We start from the raw sequence: 20,571 nt of genomic DNA, 5'->3' as shown, positions 1-20,571 counted from the left end.
TGTGCAGTGCCTCTTAAAATAAATCTTCTGCAGTGCTTGCATGATGACGTGGAGTATTACAGTAACTCAGGTTTCTTTTATTTACTTGATAGTGTATTAATTGAAATGGACAGACTGGGTTTTCAGAATCCCAGTTCCTTCAAGCATAGTTGTATTGACTACCAGAAATCTGTGCTTTATTCTTGCCACAGTGAACACACAGATTGCTCAGTAGCAGCCATAAGACATGCGTAGCTGTGGGATGCATCGACTTACCATCAGACTTTGCATTCTAAGCAGAGTACAATCAATCATGAGTCCTGATATCTTTATTTATCTGTCCGTCCGTACCGGCATCCATCTCTGTCTGTGGACCGTCGGTGTCGGCGAGTTCTAACAATGGCAAAAAGGTCTTGGGGTGACATGAGCCATTTGTGCTCATGGGCCGAGCAAGGAAATTAACATTTCTGGACTCGAAAGAACAACATTTCATCAATCACGTCTGCTGTTTCTCTTTAGGAGACCAACTCCCCCCCCCCCCCAACCCCTTTGTTTGTCACTTGATTAGTGTGTATTTAAGTGGTGTTCTTGACACTTTTGAAATGCAACCCTTTGGACTCTCAGATGCATGTCAGGTTGAGTTTTGGAGGAGATGAAGACATTATCGTGGAGGCTCTCTGTCTGTAAAGATTCTTACAGTCACGTATTTGCTCAGTGACTGATGTGAATGTATATATAAAAAAGCCTGTCTGAATGTTTCCTTATGCGGCTTACTCATTGAGTGGCTCAGTTCCAACAACCTTATACATCACACAGTTGCACCTTCTTTGAAAAAAAATGTCATTCTGTACGACTGTGGTTAAAGTCATGTTTTGACCAAGCAATACAGATCAGTTCATTTTGCAACAATACACTTTCTGTACGCTGAATCCTGATTAGGCTTGATTTCTTTTCCCCCACCACGAGTAATATCTGCATTAATAATGCCAATAGTGTGACATCATAGTATAACAGGAAGCAAGTTTGATTAAAGTAACTCAGAACATAAACATGACACCGTACAGTGTAGATTAGTAAGATTGTGTGATCTTTTACAATGGAAATGCAATCTTTTATATATTTGACTGGAACATGGCCACTTAGATTTTTTTATCGCCATACTAAATGTACAGAAGGCCGCTATAATGTATGATGAAAAAAAAAGGTGTGTTCCATCCTGTGCAGCTCATCTGCAAGGCAGAATCACATCCAGATGTCCGCCAACAGTTGTGTGGGTGAGGCAGTTTCCCGTCCACTCCCTCCTCCATCCATCCATCTCATACAGCCACTATGCCTGGCAATCCAAAGCTTTTTCGCAAACTGTCAACTTGGCATTGAAATTTTTTTTATCCCTCATAAAAAAAAAAAAGAAATAAATAAATCAATCAAAACTTTGTAGGGCGGGATAATTTCACTGTTTCTTTCTTTTGCTTAAAGCCAAAAGGATTAAACAATACTGGAGACAAACACTGTGTGTGTTCCTGGATGGTTTTCGCTCTAAGCACCATGTGTTTGAGTAATCTGTCTTTCATACCGTTTTAGTGGACAATAAGGAGCGTTTAAACTCATTTTATGGGTTTTACTGGAATGCTAATACCGAGACTAAATATACTGCCCTGTCACATATACACTTATTGATTTTAAATGTATTAATCATTTTCACAGGCGTATGATTGTCTTTTCTCTGTGCCTTCTATCGTTCAAATCATTAACATCTTAAATTTGAATTGCTGCTACTGATTCTTTTCTGTTTCTTCATCATATTTTAGAGTATATTGTTTTTTTTTTTTTTTTTTTTTTACAAACTGTGGATGACTACTGCACCGTTGAAAAGAGAATCTCTATTGCCCAATGTGTTCTCATGGGAAATTAGGATGTGAGCCAATAAGTTCCATCCATTCATCTTCTATACCGCTTATCCTCACTCGGGTCATGGGTGTGCTGTAGCCTATCCCGGTTGACATCAGGCGAGAGGCGGGGTCACCAGCCAATCGCAGGGCACATATAGACGAACAACCATTCAAACTCCTGTTTACACCTAAGGACAATTTAGAGTCAGCCAAAAAGTAAAATCTTCTACTGATAAGACGAACAAACAGCTGGTCTTCCATTAACGGTAGTGTGTCATTTCTGTGAGCTAGCCTACGAACTTCTCGTGAGAACGGGCTCATTTATGTGGTCCACGCTATGCTCATTTGTAACCGTAGTTCACTTCAGAAATCTGTTCCAGTGTCACATCAAAACCAGAACCGGACTTGAATCAATGACAAAAATAAAAAGGTCACTTTAACTTTGTACTATTGATTGTAGTGCAGCCTACTCTGGTCAAATCATTTTGTCATATATTAAGAGCTTTCATTTGTTTCTTCCCGCCACATAAAATGATAGATTTTCCATTCCGATGTTGTGAGGGAATGCTTTTATGAGACTAGTGGACTTATATTACCTCTTCATTCTGATTGTGGGTTGCACAGAAATCAAGTTAAAAATATGTGAAGGAAGGGATGGGAGCTTTTCCATTGACTGTTACAATCAATGTGAAAATTACCTTGCAACGCAGCCAAATGTTGATGTCTTGAATGTGAGCCATCCGGAGAATCACTCCAGCAGGTGAAAGGCTGTCATGTAAATGTGAAAAGAATTCAGTCTTTAAATAACTAGATCATCAGGAGCAAAGTGTATGGGTTGAAAATCGCACCGTTGGGACAGTCAGCATGTGTAACATGACTGCAATTATTAGAAGGGATTTGCTCGGGTGCAAATATTTTTTAGCCATAGCTTTAGAATCTTTATTACATACTCTACAGTTTTAGTGCCATCTCAAAAATAACAATAGAGACGGTTGCCTGTGATTTTGCACTACTAATGTATGTGAATCACTGATATTTTCTGGTTTCTTGATAAATCTTGGGGAAAATATGCTAAATAGGTAATCTTTTAATCTGAATTTATTTGAATTTGGTCAAAGAACAGTCATATTCACACTTATGGCAGAGATACAAATGTAAATGCAGTTTGCATGAATCAGGAATTCAGTTATTTTTCTGAAAAAAAAGAGAAGTCCATGCAACAAACATGTGCAGTCAGTGTTAATCAAGTACACATTTGAACTTTTTAAAGGGAATTCGTCTCAAATGTAGTTATTGTTTCTAACAACAAACGTATTGCACATAGACATAACATACAAAGGCCATTGTCCCCGCATCTGAGAGGTATTTGTCTGAAGTGGGTACTGTGCGATACAAATCAGCAAGCCTTCATAGTGACAAGTCTTTGTTCCAGCAGACACTGTGACGAGACTTTAATCACCCCACACACACGTGTTACAATGTGTCACGCTTTTAAAGGCGCAAAGGCGGGTCACGCTTTCAATCACTATCTGATAACTTTGCACACGTGTAATCTGATATAATGACCAAACTAGACACAGTCAACGTTATCGGTCGGGTATCGTACTTCACCTGAGGTTACTAGATTGTGCAGGAAATCTTGTGAGTCAGTCAACAAATATAAAGTCTACCGACAAATATAAATGTGACCGAATTAACTTACCACAACTTTTCCTTGTCCTTTTGTAATGAGAAAATAACTCAATTGCATTTTAAAATCAAGGACTATCTATTCTCCAGATTCAGTTCACTAATGTATCCTGTAGTGGGAACTAAAGGTCCGAAAAACACATCAATCATGGTCCCTCTTTGGGTTTATGGCTTTAAGGTGTATTGAAAAGGGGGACAATTAAACAGAAATTTACAGGTTTCAGAAACCGTCAAGTCTGAACTCTTTTGGGTTTATTTGCTCACTATGGCATTGGTATGGAAGCAGGAGTTTGAGATGCTCCAATTGCATTAAAGGTATTACTAAAAAAAACTCTATTGATTGGTCGTTATTTAACCCCTTAGTCGATCAAGGAAGTTTGTTGCAAAGTCCATCCTTACTTACTGTCCTGGATTTGGTTATTTGTAATATTTCCTGCTTATTTATAGCTGTGTCTGCTGATAAACTGCTATGCATTGATATCAATAATATATCACGCCATACCACTTGACACCACGTTCTCTATTTTGTTATATTTAGCTTAGAACTTTCTTTTTAACAAAAGATTTTCAGTGCGTTTAGTTCCAAGTGAAGCGGGGTGGTCTTATTACATCACTTTTTTTTTTTTTTTTTTTCCTCCCGGCTGTCCACAAGCAAATGTTACAGGACTGTTTCCACTCTGGATGGGAAGTTGTTTCAGCCGTGCTGTTGGCTAAACATTTATTCTGGCCCTTCGCGGGTTGAACGCAATTATCCCAAATACTCACAGAGATTTTCGGCAATTATATGCACCTCATGTGCCACCCTGGAATTTGAAATGCTCCCTACTTTTATATATATATATATATTTTAAACTAAATTCATAATCCAGTTCAAATGTGGGTCACGGGCAAGAAAGAATGCTGTAAAACATGCTGTTTCACGATCTGTATATTCACTCATAATTATATGCACGAATTAACGTGCATTGGATGGGGAAGTGTTTAATACCCGGAAAATTCCTTTCTCTAATATTAAGTCTGCAGGTAGCATGTATTTTAGTGATTCATTGGCTTTCGTGTGCTTATTTCGGAATGTATTGAACCCCCTTCAGGTGGTTTGTGTGGGTTGAAGACTTGTCAAATCTTGATGTGGACCAAGCAACTATTGTCAAGTCCACTTGGAAGGTGTCAATTTTTCAGTCATATTTTTTTTGTTTACAATTTCTAGAGTGTTTGACTTAATATTGGTAGACCATTTTTCAAGTTGAATCATGCACCATCACTACATATGTTTATAGCGGTGGTCCACTACTGAATTTGTCGTACAAGGGACTACAACCTCCTGTTTTGTTTTGTTTTTACACAGAAGAAAAATGAAATCTACCAAATACATCTGTCAGAATTTGTAATGGTCCGATGAATCCAATGTTGAACATTTTGGCCATAACTCCAACGGGGTTTTTGGCGCGAACACGACAGCGCTCATCACCAAAAGAACACCATACCAACATGCTTTGGGGCTGCTTTTCTTCGACTTGAACTGGGGCCTTAGTCAAGGTAAAAGGAATGATCAACCGTTCCAAATAGCAGTCAGTGTCAGCACAAAACCTTCAGGCTTTTGCTAGAATGCAAAAATAATAATAATAATTAAAAACAAAAAGAGCCTCCTAGAACATCTGAAATACTGTATATTAAGATTAATCACAGGCACTTTAAATGGTGGCAATTGCGCTTGAATGTTTGAATGTAATTGGTTAATTCTGAGCACAGTCACATCCAAAGTTATAAGAGTACCCAACCACATTAACTTAGTTATTTATTTTAACTTCCCCACCGCCAAAAGATTTCTTTTTCTTTTCAATTGAGTTAAGCAGGTTATTGGTCACATTAATGGTGGAAAAACTGAGTGATTTATCTTGGTGTTTATTTTTACATCGCAAAAAAACTGTATTTTGAACAGGGGTGCAGAGACTTCACCCATTGTATTTTCTTTCTTTTTTTTTAATATAACCACCTGTCATTACTGAAAATATGATTGTGATTAAGGTCGCTGTTTAAAATGACAATATGTGTGCCTCCCATTTTGGCATAATAACTAGATATTCAAACTGATAGCAATCCACAGCTCCCCAGATGAGCTGTTGATAATCAGTCCAAACATTTTTTTTTTTTTTTTTTTTTTTTTTTTTTAAACTTCCTTCTCAATAAATAACCTTCTCCAGGTTGTCGTCGCTAATGAAGTGTGCTGGTACTGATGAAGTGCAAAAGCAGCTGGTGTTGGCACTAGTGCCAGTGACAGGGTGGTCCACCTCTGCCCGCACCGCGGCTGCCACCCTCATGCTCATCACGCTTACATTGTTTGGGGGCATCTGGCTACATGGGGGGGGGGGGGGGGGGGGAACCTGCTGACGATTGCCCCTTGCCATAGTTGTGGTACTTTTAAAAATTGTCACACCGTTGCTTTTATTCTTCCAAATCAGAGCAGATTGCGTATTTAATTGTCTGTCTGTAAAAAGATATCTACTTTTCCACTGTGGACATCTCTCTTTCATTGCTGAGGAATATTTGTGGATGTCATTTGCATCTTCTGATTTTGTTTTTTGTTCAGGTCACGCGTGTTTGTAACAGCACTTGAAAACTCAACGAGGACTAAAAATGCTATCTCATTTACTTTGATGAGTTTTATTTTTTATTTTTTCCTCATTCAAAAGACAGCAGTAGGAGTTGTTTGGTCAAATAACTTGTATCGTACATTTACAGTACATATTCAGTGTAAATGGATCATGCGTTTCTAGTTTCTGTTCAGTCCATTTAGAGGTTTCTGTTACTCACATTTTCAAAAGTGCAAAGTGCTACATACTCAAGCAATTCATTTTTTTTTCCTTGAAAGATTTGGTGGTGTTCTATTCACGTGATGCTCTTAAAAAGGCCCAGTGTTCTTTCCTTTAGTAATTTCACTCAATGAATCTGTCATATCCCAGTAATATACCATTGCTTCGTTTTTATGGGCAACGTGTTTAGTTGAATGAATGATAATAAAATGCAATACAAATGCATACTTTATTGGGAGAAAACCTCTCACATAATTTGCTAACCGCTGTTTTCATACTTCAAATGGTCCTTCTTTTTGAAGTCCAAACCCAACAGTCTATATAACGAACCGATGCAAACATTTTCAGGATTTCTTTGCGCTCTCCTTTGAAGTGTCATGCGAGTCAAAGAGAGGTTCAACTTTCTCAAAGTCATCCATCAATGGACTGTTCGTTTGTGTTGTCATGTGCATTGGCAGATCTTGTGGTAAACCAAGGTGAAACGCTTCACGGACACACAGCCGGTTTTAGTTTCAAAACAGCACAAAACTAGGTAAGGGGAAGAATAACCTACAGCAACATGCAAGTCAGTACTGCCTATCTTGCTATATTTGTATTAAGCAAAAGATTTATTTCTAAATTAATATTGTCATAGCCACCTGTTCTGGAGTAGTGAAGTTCAGTACATCCATGCAGACATTGATAGTTGTATTGTTTCTTGGCATGTTTGTATTGCATCACAACACGAATAAACGTTGATCGTCACTTTGCGAACTACTCCCCCAGGGGACAAATTCAGTGATGCATTAAAATACCTCCCCGAAACCCAGGGAGCTGTCAGCGTGGCAGGGGGTTGATGTCCAACAGTGAGACGAATCTCTCTATGTGTCCAATAGGGCCAGATGTTTGAGGGGCTGAAGATTATTTTTATTTTTTGTGACGAAGCGAAACATAGCAGTGCATTTGCACGCACGTGGTTAGAAAGACAGAAGGAAAGACATACTGCATGGGGCTGAATTCAATTACGGCACGCATGCATGTCATTTTTTCCTGCCTAAGCACTGATCAGTGTGAATAGATTTCATGGTTTCATCTGTTCTGTGTCAAGGGTCGATATGGCATCTCTGAGGGCTGTGACCAGGGTGGCAGAATTCGAGGAATTTGAGCATGGAATTAAGTGGACAAAACCAGAAAAAGTGTATTAGATGGACTGTAGTTAAAAAAAAGAAACGATTGTGCAAAATATTTGTTCAATACAATTAAATCTGTTTTAGTTTCTACCTTGAACTATGTGTGCATGCACAAAACACACTGCACACTCTGCGGTTGTGGTACTTATGTGAAGTATTTTCCATCCATCCATCCATTTTCTACCGCTTATCCGAAGTCGGGTCGCAGGGGCAGTAGCTTTAGCAGGGACGCCCAGACTTCCATCTCCCCAGCCACTTCATCCATCTCTTCCAAGGGGATCCCGAGGCGTTCCCAGGCCAGCCGAAGGATGTAGTCTCTCCAGCGTGTCCTGGGTCGTCCCTGGGGTCTTCTCCCGGTGGGAACACCTCACCGGGGAGGCGTCCGGGAGGCATCTGAATCAGGCCACCTCATCTGGCTCCTCTCGATGTGGAGGAGCAGCGGCTCTACTCTGAGATCCTCCCGGATGACCGAGCTTCTCACCCTATCTCTTAAGGGAGAGCCCGGACACCCTGCAGAGGAAACTCATTTTGGCCGCTTGTATCCGGGATCTTGTTCTTTCGGTCATGACCCACAGCTCGTGACCATAGGTGAGGATCGATACAAAGTCTGCATCACTGCAGACACTGCACCGATCCGCCTGTCGATCTCCCGTTCCATTCTTCCCTCACTCGTGAACAAGACCCCTAGATACTTGAACTCCTCCACTTGGGGCAGTATCTCATCCCCGACCTGGAGAGGGCAGGCCACCCGTTTCCGACTGAGGACCATGGTCTCAGATTTGGAGGTGCTGATTCTCATCCCAGCCGCTTCACACTCAGCTGCGAACTGCTCCAGTGAGAGTTGGAGGTCACGGCTTGATGAAGCCAACAGAAGCCCATCATCTGCAAAAAGCAGAGATGCAGTACTGAGGCCACCAAACCGGACCCCCTCTACGCCTCGGCTGCGCCTAGAAATTCTCGGTGACAAGGGGCAGCCTTGGCCTAGTCCAACCCTCACCGGAAACGAGTCCGACTTACTGCCGGATATGGCAAACTCTGACTCTGGTCGTACAGGGACCGAACAGCCCGTATCAGGCAGTTCGGTACCCCATACTCCCGAAGCACCCCCCACAGGACTCCCCGAGGGACACGGTCGAACGCCTTCTCCAAGTCCACAAAACACATGGAGACTGGTTGGGCGAACTCCCATGCACCCCAGAGGACCCTGCCGAGGGTGAAGAGCTGGTCCACTGTTCCATGACCAGGACGAAAACCACACTGCTCCTCCTGAATCTGAGATTCAACTTCCCGACGGACCCTCCTATCCAGCACCCCTGAATAGACCTCACCAGGGAGGCTGAGGAGTGTGATCCCCCTGTAGTTGGAACACACCCTGCGGTCCCCTTTCTTAAAAAGGGGGACCACCACCCCAGTCTGCCAATCCAGAGGCACTGTCCCCGATGTCCACGCGATCTTGCAGAGGCGTGTCAACCAAGACAGCCCCACAACATCCAGAGCCTTGGGGAACTCCGGGCGAATCTCATCCACCCCTTGGGCCGAGCTTTTTAACCACCTCGGTGACCTCAACCCCACAGATAGGAGAGCCCACCTCAGAGAAACCAGACTCTGCTCCCTCATGGGAAGGTGTGCCGGTGGAATTGAGGAGGTCTTCGAAGTGTTCTCCCCACCGGCTCACAACGTCCTGAGTCGAGCTCAGCAGTGCCCCATCCCCTATATACACAGTGTTGATGGTGTGAAGTATTTTCACAAATAAATCTATTGTCTCTGAGACTTTGAATTGCCGTTCCTCAGAGACCCCCAGTGTGTGTTTACAAAAGCAAGCAGAGGACTTAAAACAAATAATCAACCGACAGTTATTCTTCCAACACTCTGTCATGTCTTGTAAATACTGGTGCCTCTGTATGTATACCAGCTGAACTTTGAATTTCTTCTTGAAATGTGTTGTTATTGTTGGCAACTTTGCACTACCCATGATAAACAGTCAACCAACCATCCAGGGTCAACTTGCAGTTGTGTTCAGAGTAGAATTGATTGGAGGGGAAAAAAACCTGGACCTGGATTTCTTTCTTGCTCTATACTGTCTTGAGAAATAATGTACTCCTATGTTCACAACACACTCCTCAAAATCACCATTAACATAGGATTTAATGCCAATTTCAGACTTATAAAGTAGGATGCATGAGTTCAGACAGTACAGGATAAAGATTGTGTCAACTTGGTATTCACAATGTGTTGCGTCTGTTCATGGCAAGGACACAGAGTTGATTAAATAGTGAAAACATCCGTTTATGAGGGTGCTAATATTGTGTAGAGGAGACAAGGAGAGCTGCATTTTTTTGTTAGGACACAACTTCACCCCCCGTAAAACTGCATGTGGAAATATTGGCTGCGCAATAGATCCACTGATCAATACAGTTCGTCACCAGTAAGCATTTGGAGAAAGGACGTACTAATCATAAATTCAAGCTGCTATATGGAATATTGAACTCAAGCAAACGGTATACCAATAAATAACAGTTTATTATCACAAAGCTACAAAGTGAAATTTGCAGTCTAAAACAGTTGAAAGAGAGTTTGTCATTGCACTGTAAACAAGCCAATGTCAGCCACGATATATTTGTGATAGAGTTTTGCAATAACACTCAATGTTATCGGTTTTGAAATTTTTGGAATGCACAATGAATAAAAAAAATCATAGTGGTAAACATACATCTGGAGCAGAAATGTTGCTAATTCTGAGTTGGTTCGAAGTCTACTCAGCTGGCTTTAGCCTAGCGGTTGGCGTACTCGGCTCTCAACCGGTGCGGAGGGTGCGTGTTTGAGCTCACCGGTGGCTGGACTGTGTAGGACATCACCTTTACATATGTTTACCTTTGTTTTGTCTCAAGATCTGTCCAATCCCACCTTTTTAATTTTTGTTGAGGTGTTATGGTCTGCGATAATTACAGCAAAGGTCCTGAAGCTCAAGGAAACAAGTGAGCGCGAGGCTGCGGGGGGTGTGCCTGCATTGTCACCTCGCCTGTCACACTTTGTCTTTGATAGGTTGTTCTTCCACGAGCATGGTGGTTTCTTAACCACAAAACTTCCAACATTCCCCTTTAAGACATTTAAAACAGTTGACTTCTGTTGAGGTTACCAGTTCTGTTTACCTATACAGTGTAGACTACAGTACATAAGTTACTCAAAATTGGATGCTACTGTTGTAATGTTGCTTCTCCCACTCTTTTGACTCCTGTATCTCATTATTATTTAGTCATTCACTCCAAGACAATAGAACTTTTTAATAGAACCCCCTCTGGATTGGAGTGAGCTGGCGTGTGTGACATCGTAATACAGTTGTACAGAGGCAAGGTTGTATGCATTGAGGTTGTAATGAATCATATTCTTTTGCCTACATCACATTTGTTTGTTGCTTCATGTATATGCTTGTCCATACACTTTTTTGATCAGCGATAGTTACACTCTTGGAAATGGTGTATGTACAGGCCAGCTCTCAAATGCTGGGTGGCTTTGTAGGGTTTATCCAGTGTAATAGCATTTTAAATAAACAAAACTTGCATGAAACAGGGCCCCCTTTGTGGTCCGCCATATCCGGGCCAGGGCCAATAACTGTCATACATGGAAGCATGGGTTACAGTAGGAAATTGAGAATTATGTTTCTACAAATCCAACTTGCCAACAGTGAAGGCGGTCGTAGCTACAGTTAAAGGTCTTGTTCTACAACTTCAGCATCTTGGCATGGCTGTGAATCCCTCAGTGGATTTAGATGTCATTGCATAGCCAAAATCAAGACGCTAGAAGGCTGAAAACCGTATGACTAATTGCAGTGGCATGCGGCACAAATGTTTCGGTGCCTACACGGGGCATTGCCGGCTTCTACCTGAAATAAGGGCTCGAGATGACTTCACTCATGGGATTGTTGTGCAGTGTTTATCCAGAGATCTCCAAAGACAAATGTTTTACAGAAACAACCACATTTCGTCCTTATGAAAACTTCATATAGAATAAATGGATTAAAAAAAAAAAAAATCTGTTCTCTGAAGAATTCGGATTCTCTGAATTCATTATTACTGTATGTAGTTTTACATTATTAGGCCCAAAAATGTCTTTATCAAGAGTTCTTTTTTTTTTTTTTTTTGTGGTTTAGAAATCATTGACGACCTTGCACAGCTTGTGGACAAGACAGATGGTCGAATTAGCAACGAGACACGCCGAGTGCAGCTGGTGGAGACAAAGTCAGCCTCCTGTGGTGAGTTTATTACGTCCTTTAATATGTAACGCGTTGTAATTTGTTTCCACAAACCAGACACGTTAGTGTTTATTCTTTGGGAACAGTGACTTTTAAAGCAATTACAGTGTTAAAGATTTGACTACATCATAGAAAAGTAGCACCAATTTGGAAGTTTCCTTCTAATAGCCTGCAGGGGGCGACCGTGCTGGTTACCATAACGTTCATACATAAAAATTTGATTTGATTTATTTGGTCATTGAGCATCTTCCTAACATTAAATGGGCTCAAGTAAGGCCAGGGATCGATAAATCCTTTCAGAAACGTTCCAACATTTATTGGTCTCAATCATTAGTTTAACATCTTTGGTATGGTAAACTGTCAAACAAAATACAGATGTTGCAGTGCATGAGAACACAAGCTCCAAACTGCAGTCAGAAATCTGGCTTTTGAGAAGCATAGCAAGCGTACACGTATTCTAATTAGACACCTACTTAATAAAGAATATAAATGGATCTCCGATTGATCTTTAACTATCCCCTATGTCTTCCATCTCTCTTGGTTTTGATGAGTTAATTAGTTTATAGTGGCCCTTACTTAACATTACCTCAGATCAACGCTTTCAAAGTCCTTGACGATAGTATTGGTCAATGGCTTCTCAAAGCGAAACTCCTACAGCTGGCTCAAGCCAATCCGTGGAATGCGTGAGCTGACCTTCGTTTGCCCATTGAACTCGGGCAGTATTGCTTAGGCAAATGTTGCTTTGTTGTGTGATGAGAGCCTGCTAACGGTCACAAAAGCTAAACAGAAGCAGAGCAGACACTATGAAGGTCTTGCCCTTGAAATGCTTGATTCTGTTGGTCCTGTCCCCATGGTGCTTGAGTGTGAGCTTGTTTGTAGATCCCAGAGCTGTCACTCCACCCCTATCCTTCATCCCCGCATTCACCGGTGTATGTGTAATACATTTTAATATGTCTACATACTTCATTTTTGAGGTTGTGTACATTCCCAAATGTACTTGAATGCATGTAAAGAGTGTCCTTGTGCATACATGCTTGTATATATTGCTGTGCGTCTGGCCTTCTACATGAACAGAAAAATCCGCCCCTTCCTCAACATCACTGTTTTTGTTTTCCATTCCTCACTGTCATCCCCTCGCTCGTCTCTGCAGTTGTTTGGCACCCGTCTTAGTGTCAAGCAGAGAATGAGGTGAAGCGACAGCATGCCACAAATTGTTTGTAGGGCTTTCCCTCTTTCTCAAATGCGGCGTGTTTGTCATGCCTTAGCTTTAAGTCTTTATTTATTTTCTTAACCACCTCTCATCCAAAGCTGCCGTTTTGTGTGTTATGTCTTAGCAGACTTAGCGACGTCAAGCCTTGACAGCTGATGGCATACTTCAAATATTTTTCTTATTTGTAATAGAGACATTTTTTTTCAAGTTACATATATATAATGGCCAGAGACATTTCCACAAACTACAAAAAATAACTTTTCCTTGATGAATGTCACTAAACTTCACCTTAGATGTTTTTATACAATTACAACCAATTGATGCATACCATTGGCAGATTTACCAGGGATGTCCAACTCCTACTAGCTATAAATCTGGGTGAGTGAAGCTCCATTTCTATCAAGCAGAACAGTTTATTTCAATGGTACGGTATGCATTTTTGGGTTTCTCTCAAATGCATTTTTTAGGTATGAACTAGGGTTGTCGCTATACCAAAAGTCAGAATTTGATACTATACCTGCATAAAGGACCTCAAAACAGATACTGAAACGAGACTGTGGCAAAAACCTAAAACATCTGCAGAGCAGTGGAATAATAGATGAAAAAACTAACTTAAATTTCTTAGTACTTTTTGCATGTAAAGGGAGCCTTGATTATTTTAATTAGAAAATATTTCATTTAGTTGTTTTTAATTGTCTTATTCTTAACCCTAACTGTAACCCTGACTCTGGATAACTTACAGGTGCAATTTTCATTGATCTTTCAAAGCTTTCGACATGGTTGACCATTAGCTTCTCCTCGACTGAATGTTCTCCTTTGGTTTAACTCTTTTCTCCACAGTAGGCATCAATATATTTATGTCAGTGGTTCTAAATCTGGCCAAATATTAGTTGGTACAGGTGTTCCATAAGGTTCCATATTAGGTCCACTTCTTTTCTCAGTTTTTATTAATGATTTACTTCAATTGTGTTCAACATGTCATGTTCATCTTTAAGATGATGACAGCTGATTATTATTCCAATGCTGACATATCACAAATGCAATATATCCTGCAACAATAATTATGTTCTATAGTATTAGGTAGAAAATATTGTCTATCACACAAGTTGTTTATTAATTTTAGGGATGGAACTCCACTGGAGAGAGTTAATGCATTTTAATATCTTGTCTTTGGATTGACCATGAGTTTAATTTCAAACCACATATCAATTATATTTATAAAATAATTTATAGCAGTTTGCGTTATCTCTATGATCAATGAGTTGGTTTTTTTTCAAGTTAAGAAAGGTTACTTCCCATCCTCGATCACGCTGATCTTGTTCATCAAAATACGATTGACTCTGTCCTCAAACCTCTCAATATTTTAAATAACTCTTTCTGCATTAATATTTGAAATAACTCTTTCTGCAGATATGTTTTGAAATGTCCATACAGAACCCATCAGTGCCTCATGTTTGAGGCTCTCAACTGGCTTCATCCTAAATCCAGGCATCAGTTTCAATGGGTTTTACATCTTTTTAAACGCACTCACTTACTGTATATGTTCCACCATATTTAGAACAGTTCATGGTTCGCTATACAGTTCCATATCCTCTTAGAGGGATGTCTAATCCATCATTTATAGCCCCCAAAATCCATAAAGTGCCTCTCCAAATCCACTGTACCTGGGCGTCACCTGTAATCCTAATCCAACAGGTCAGAGTTTTTGCTGATTCCTAGTTTACCATTTCCTTTGTAACTACTGAATAACAGCAGTCATTAAAACAAAAAAAAGACAGAAATTCAGAGTCATTACCCCGTGTCTTACCTGACGTTGCAAGAATATGACTGAATGCTGTGAGTTTGAATGCATTAGTGTATTGGACGAACAAATCCTTTGGGAGGTGGTATGGGTTCTCTTGATCTTAGACATCACTAGCAGGCAGCATCAGTAGTGCTTGAGCACTTCCCTTCTCTACAGAGCTAATCCGCATTTGGTATAGCACCACTTGTGATAGCCCAGTAATCCTGAAGGTGGCTTGCATTTAAAGTAGGGTTGTGCTATTTGGACTGGAAGCAAATTACTGTATTGGTGAAATGCTTGGGAAATAAACTTTACTGAGCGCATTCAGTAGTTAATTTTGTAAACAGGTCAACATTTATTGTTTGATTAGATGTTGATGCCACTATGTTATACTCTCGGAAATTTGAAACACCAAGTGATGATTTCAGAAAGCCCTTGCATACTGCCTGTAAAAGCTGACATTTTTCCTTATCCGTCGTCTTTATAATTGGTATCAACCCAGAATGGAGGTTTAAAAAAAAAAAATCAACTGAATTTTCCAGCTTGGTAGTATCAGAGCCATAAGAGTTGCGGGAAGTCTCTGTATAAGGGTGTTCTGCAAAACCGGGGCAGAGGTCTGAAGTTTAACTCGCCCCAAATTAAAATAATCTTCTGTTATGGTTCTAATACACCAATTATGTGGACTGTCACTGAAACACTAGCCAGACTTAAATGGAAATGTATCTTTGTAACTGTGGCGTATTGATAATAGCAATTACCTCTAAACTCTCGAATATTCTGATTAAGGCTTAACGTTCCTGCTGATTCCATTTAATTTATCACCACATTATTTATATAATATCTATCTTGTTTCAAAATGTTATCCAGAAACTGTTGGAAAAGTAGTTAAATCCCTGATGTGCTGAAGGATAACTTAATTACCATAAAATGTGTCCCTTTTCTTTGGGGGTCATCCGATGCTTTTGTTGTTCGAAAAGGTATTTGAACCATAAGCAGAGAGCATCGAGTGACTAGTGTGGGAGGTGCAGGATTGTCTGCGCCTGTTCGGGACTCGCACCAATTATTCGTTGCTTCTCAGCGATTCGTCTTACTGATGTGTCTGAAAATTGCTAAAATGGGCCTCTGGAGCGCCTGGGTGGTCAGTCTATCAACGGACACCGAGCATCTCCCTCAAGCATCACTGTCACAGCAGACTTGTAATCTATTTGGCAAGCAAGTTTTATCATTAGTCTCTGGAGGCCTCCTGAGTGAGGGTCAGGAGGAGCTTGTTTAGTCAGAGAGGGGAGTGATGGTCAAAGAAGAAGAGGAAGGTCGCTGTGAGTGGCTCATATGGCTCGATGTCTGGATTCTATTAGAGCTTGAGAGTGTCATTCAGATTTAACACATTCCAATGGTTCACACCTCAGCCATCATAGATTCTCTTGTTGTCATTGGAATTGCTGACAGATGTTGGAACGATAGTTTCGGACATATGTATATAACACAGAGAAGTTAGAGAGAATGTATGTATACAAATATGTGGTGTATTAAAGACACTAAACTGGATTCTTGACTTCTTTGACAGCTGTATAGTTATTTACGTAATCAGACCAGCACTATGACCACTAGCGTCATTTTCTCATAAATGCCTTCTAATGGACTTACCCGGTATTTTCTCCCTTTGGGAAAGACTACTAATTAGACTGCTGGCTGGGAGTGAAGGCACAGCAAGCCAAAGAATGAGAGAAATGTAAACTTAAAGCGAAAGGCCGGGCAAAATACCAGAAGCATGCTTAATAACGATGGACATCTTGAGTCCATGACGGGACTCTCGACAGCGTTCAGCCCAGCCTAAGATGCAGTTGTTTGAAATCTTCATTTAGGCCATTCTTAGGGGAAACTAATAAAGGGGAGACATCTGGTTAATGATTGTGTCCTTGGAGGGTTTTTTACAAATATCAACAGTTACTTGTATAACGTCTCTTTGCACACATGTGACTTGAATTAATTGCTCACAGAGTATTTGGGGTTTCTCGGGACCATGCAAACCCCAAGCTTCCATCTTTTTGCACTAATGGTTAATCCTCAAAATCAGAAATTAAAAAAAACTAACACTTCACCCAAAGCAAACCACATCACTGAGCTGGATAATGCATTTAACAGTTTGCAAAATCAAAAATCCAAATCTTTCAAAATCATTTGAAAGATGTACCGCATGTCTTCAACTAGTGGCACTTACCCTAATTAGTCTGCAGGTGCGTTGTTGATGGAACGCCCCCCTTGTTGTTACTTAACATTCATTAACTCTGATCATAGATGCTAATGTTCCCATGCAAACATTAAAGAGTGAACTGCTGAGCCTGTTCAAACTCAGATGCTAAACAAAACAGCAGCACCGATCAAAGTACGTAATTGAACAAGTTCTGGTTCAAACCTTCATATCATCAACTATTAGTTATGCTAGTTATCGCAGCATTCACAGGGAGTCCGCTAACCTGTTTTCCTTGTTTGGTCGCGTAATGTTTATAGCGGAAGCAACGTAATTAATTAATTTCGGTCGACAACAGAGGTTAATATTGCCCAACATGGCGGACCCCTGAGATGGATGAAGATTGATGAATTATTCAGTTTATTACTTATTCCACAAACGGAATACTAATCAGAATACAGTGTTTTGACGAGTGCTGGAGCGGCACGCAAAACAATTAGGTGGGGTGTAGTTTCTCTTTAAGCGTAAACGAGAGGTGGCCGTCCAGTGGCAACCATGCTGCCGCTAAGCCGTACAGTTTATACAGTACATATTGTGTTTTACCATAACACCTAACTGTACTGTATTTAAAATTTCACATGTACTTGTGGCTAGAAAGCCAAACGAAGAGAGTCTGTGTGGCGTGATTGATCATTGCCAACGGCCTCTCAAAAATATCCACCCTCTGCCCTTATGCATTCTCGTTTCCTCTTTGTTGTGGCTATTTGCTTCTTCCTTGACAATCACACCATGTTTTTGTGGTTCAATAGAAAATAATGCAATCGGTATATTGTATGTGGCGCGTCAAAACCCGATACAAGGTGGCAGTTTTTTCGATGCAGCGCGTCGACCACTGTGCCGTTCTCAATCGCTTTGATTTTTATTGGTTTAAAAAAAACGTCTTTATACAGTCCAGTATAATATCGTTTAATATTCATTTTTTAAAAATGCAGCCTCCCCAATCCACTGTTAAATAAGTAAAAGCCCACGACTACTATATGAGGAAATAAGGTATGTCAGAATCCACCCTTTTCAATTCCCACAATTCCAACTTGTTGTACATTTTATTTATTGATGGACGCTGACAATAATAGAAACTGATATTTTCACATCCTCGGCGTAAAACACTTTGTGGATGCGTGTGGGATTGTTTACATATTCATCCCCGCTTCCATAGTATCAGCGAAAACAATGATTATCCACTCAAGGCAGGCAGAGTCAGAAACACATGCCTACCACAGTGCGCAATCTGTAGCAATAAGCCCACTGCGGTTGGTGAACGCGTGTAATTTGCGTTATGTCATCAGGAGGAGAATACTGATGTATGGTACGAGTACAAGCTCATAAAACTTGGTAGGATCAAGGAGAAATTAGTAGTGAGCCTCGAAGGCCTCGTAATACCTCCATGCATGGTTTTTTTTTTTTTTTTTTTTTTTTTTTTACCTCACTCCTTCATATTTGAGTTCTTCAGCTGTTTTACATTAAGGTTCAGATTTAGAGTAACCAAAATACTTTAGAAGCAATTCTCATTAAACTACTAAAACAAATGTTGATCCTTCTATTAAGCCTTTCCACCAACTTTAGTGGCTTAAACGGTGGTGGACAAAATATCGATATCATGGCGCATTGTATTTTTATGTCATGCAGTACAGGGATCAAATATTGATTTTGCTGCTGTCCAGTGAAAATACTGTACGGGATGTTCCAAGTTGAAATTATTTTATTGGTAGTCTGACAGCTTTAAATGATTAGTGATCGTTGGTGATCAATATTCTAAATGTTTACAAGCGCTTGCCTTTTAACGCTAATCAATGGTCTTGGTGTTTTTTGTTGTTGTTGTTATTATTAATGTTTCCAAAATCTAAGTATTCCAATATTTATACATTTTGGTACTGTTATTGTTACATTTAAAGGGGAACTAAACGCAAAATGTCAAATCTTTAAATATTAAATGTGCATATCTTCTTCATCAGCTGCTGTTTACTTCAATCTACAAACCATTCGTTCTAAAAGATACGTTTAAAATGTTGCATCTACTTGCTTACGGAGACCGTCATCTTTTGGTCTTTTCACTCTCACTTCTTCTTTTCCTTTGGGCTCGTCCCTTTCGGGGTCGCCACAGCGCGTCATCCTTTTCCATGTAAGCCTATCTCCTGAATCTTCCTCTCGAACACCAACTGCCCTCATGACTTCCCTCACGACATCCATCAACCTTCTCTTTGGTCTTCCTCTAGCGCTCTTGCCTGGCAGCTCCATCCTCATCATCCTTCTACCAATATACTCACTAGTTCTCCTCTGGACGTGTCCAAACCATCCAAGTCTGCTCTCTCTAACTTTGTCTCCAAAACATCGAACCTCGGCTGTCCCTCTGATGAGCTCATTTATAATTTTATCGAACCTGGTCACTCCGTGAGCGAACCTCAACATCTTCATTTCCGCCACCTCCAGCTGTGCTTCCTGTTGTCTCTTCACTGCCACTGTCTCTAATCCGTACATCATGGCTGGCCTCACCACTGCTTTGCCCTTCATCCTAGCAGATACTCTTCTGTCACATAACACACCTGACACCTTCGTCCAACTGTTCCAACCTGCTTGCACCCGTTTCTTCACTTCCTGACCACACTCACCATTGCTCTGGACGGTTGACCCCAAGTATTTACAGTCCTCCACCCTTGCTATCTCTTCTCCCTGTAGCCTCACTCTTCCCCCACTACCCCTCTCATTGATGCACATATATTCTGTTTTACTTCGGCTAATCTTCATTCCTCTGCTTTCCAGTGCATGCCTCCATCTTTCTAACTGTTCCTCCACCTGCTCCCTGCTTTCACTGCAGATCACAATGTCATCTGCAAACATCATGGTCCACGGGGATTCCAGTCTAAGTAACCTCATCTGTAAGCCTATCCATCACCACTGCAAACAGGAAGGGGCTCAGGGCTGATCCCTGATGCAGTCCCACCTCCACCTTAAATTCCTCTGTCACACCTACAGCACACCTCACCGCTGTTCTGCTGCCCTCGTACATGTCCTGTATTATTCTAACATACTTCTCTGCCACTCCAGACATCCGCATGCAGTACCAAAATTCAAAATTCTGGAAAATCCTTCTCGCTATGTATTATGCATTTTTACAATGCATGATTTTGCTTCTACCTAAATGATCAAAACATGAAGTATTATCTGTATTTTGTTAGTTTTTTTCAAATAATTATTCTGAAGTTGAGCAGTTTATTTGAACACGTAATACTTTCTTTTTTATTTACTTGCTCTTATTTTGAAATTCACAGCCTTACTTATTTACTAAATGAGAAAACACATTTGTGCTCATATGTTTGATTACCCAGGCAGAATTTGTAAGATGGATACAATTCAGGCGAAACACACTTTTCTTTAATTTTAATGGGATTCAAATTAAACTGTCAAACATTTGAGAAAAGCATTATCATCAAACACAACATAACCATAAAGAAATTAATGATGGTTGTGTTTCAGTCATCAGTCGTATTTAAAAAAATAAATAAAATAAAAATAATAATAATAATAAAAAAATATATATATATATTTCA

At 40.4% G+C, this 20,571-nt stretch overlaps 1 protein-coding gene across 2 annotated transcripts in view; it reads left to right on the top strand.

The window, feature by feature from the left end:
* stx8 (syntaxin 8) overlaps positions 1-20,571 on the top strand; it is a 34,012-nt gene that overhangs the window by 11,169 nt on the left and 2,272 nt on the right. For both annotated transcript variants that reach the window (XM_061678641.1, XM_061678640.1), the window contains one exon: positions 11,684-11,785. In XM_061678641.1, the coding sequence (XP_061534625.1) occupies positions 11,684-11,785 (102 nt within the window). The remainder of the gene's footprint in view (positions 1-11,683; positions 11,786-20,571) is intronic.

Source organism: Phycodurus eques, chromosome 6, assembly GCF_024500275.1.
Source record: "Phycodurus eques isolate BA_2022a chromosome 6, UOR_Pequ_1.1, whole genome shotgun sequence".
Lineage (NCBI taxonomy): Eukaryota > Metazoa > Chordata > Actinopteri > Syngnathiformes > Syngnathidae > Phycodurus > Phycodurus eques.
The sequence above is the reverse complement of the archived record's forward strand: the minus strand, read 5'-3'. Positions and strand labels throughout refer to the sequence as shown.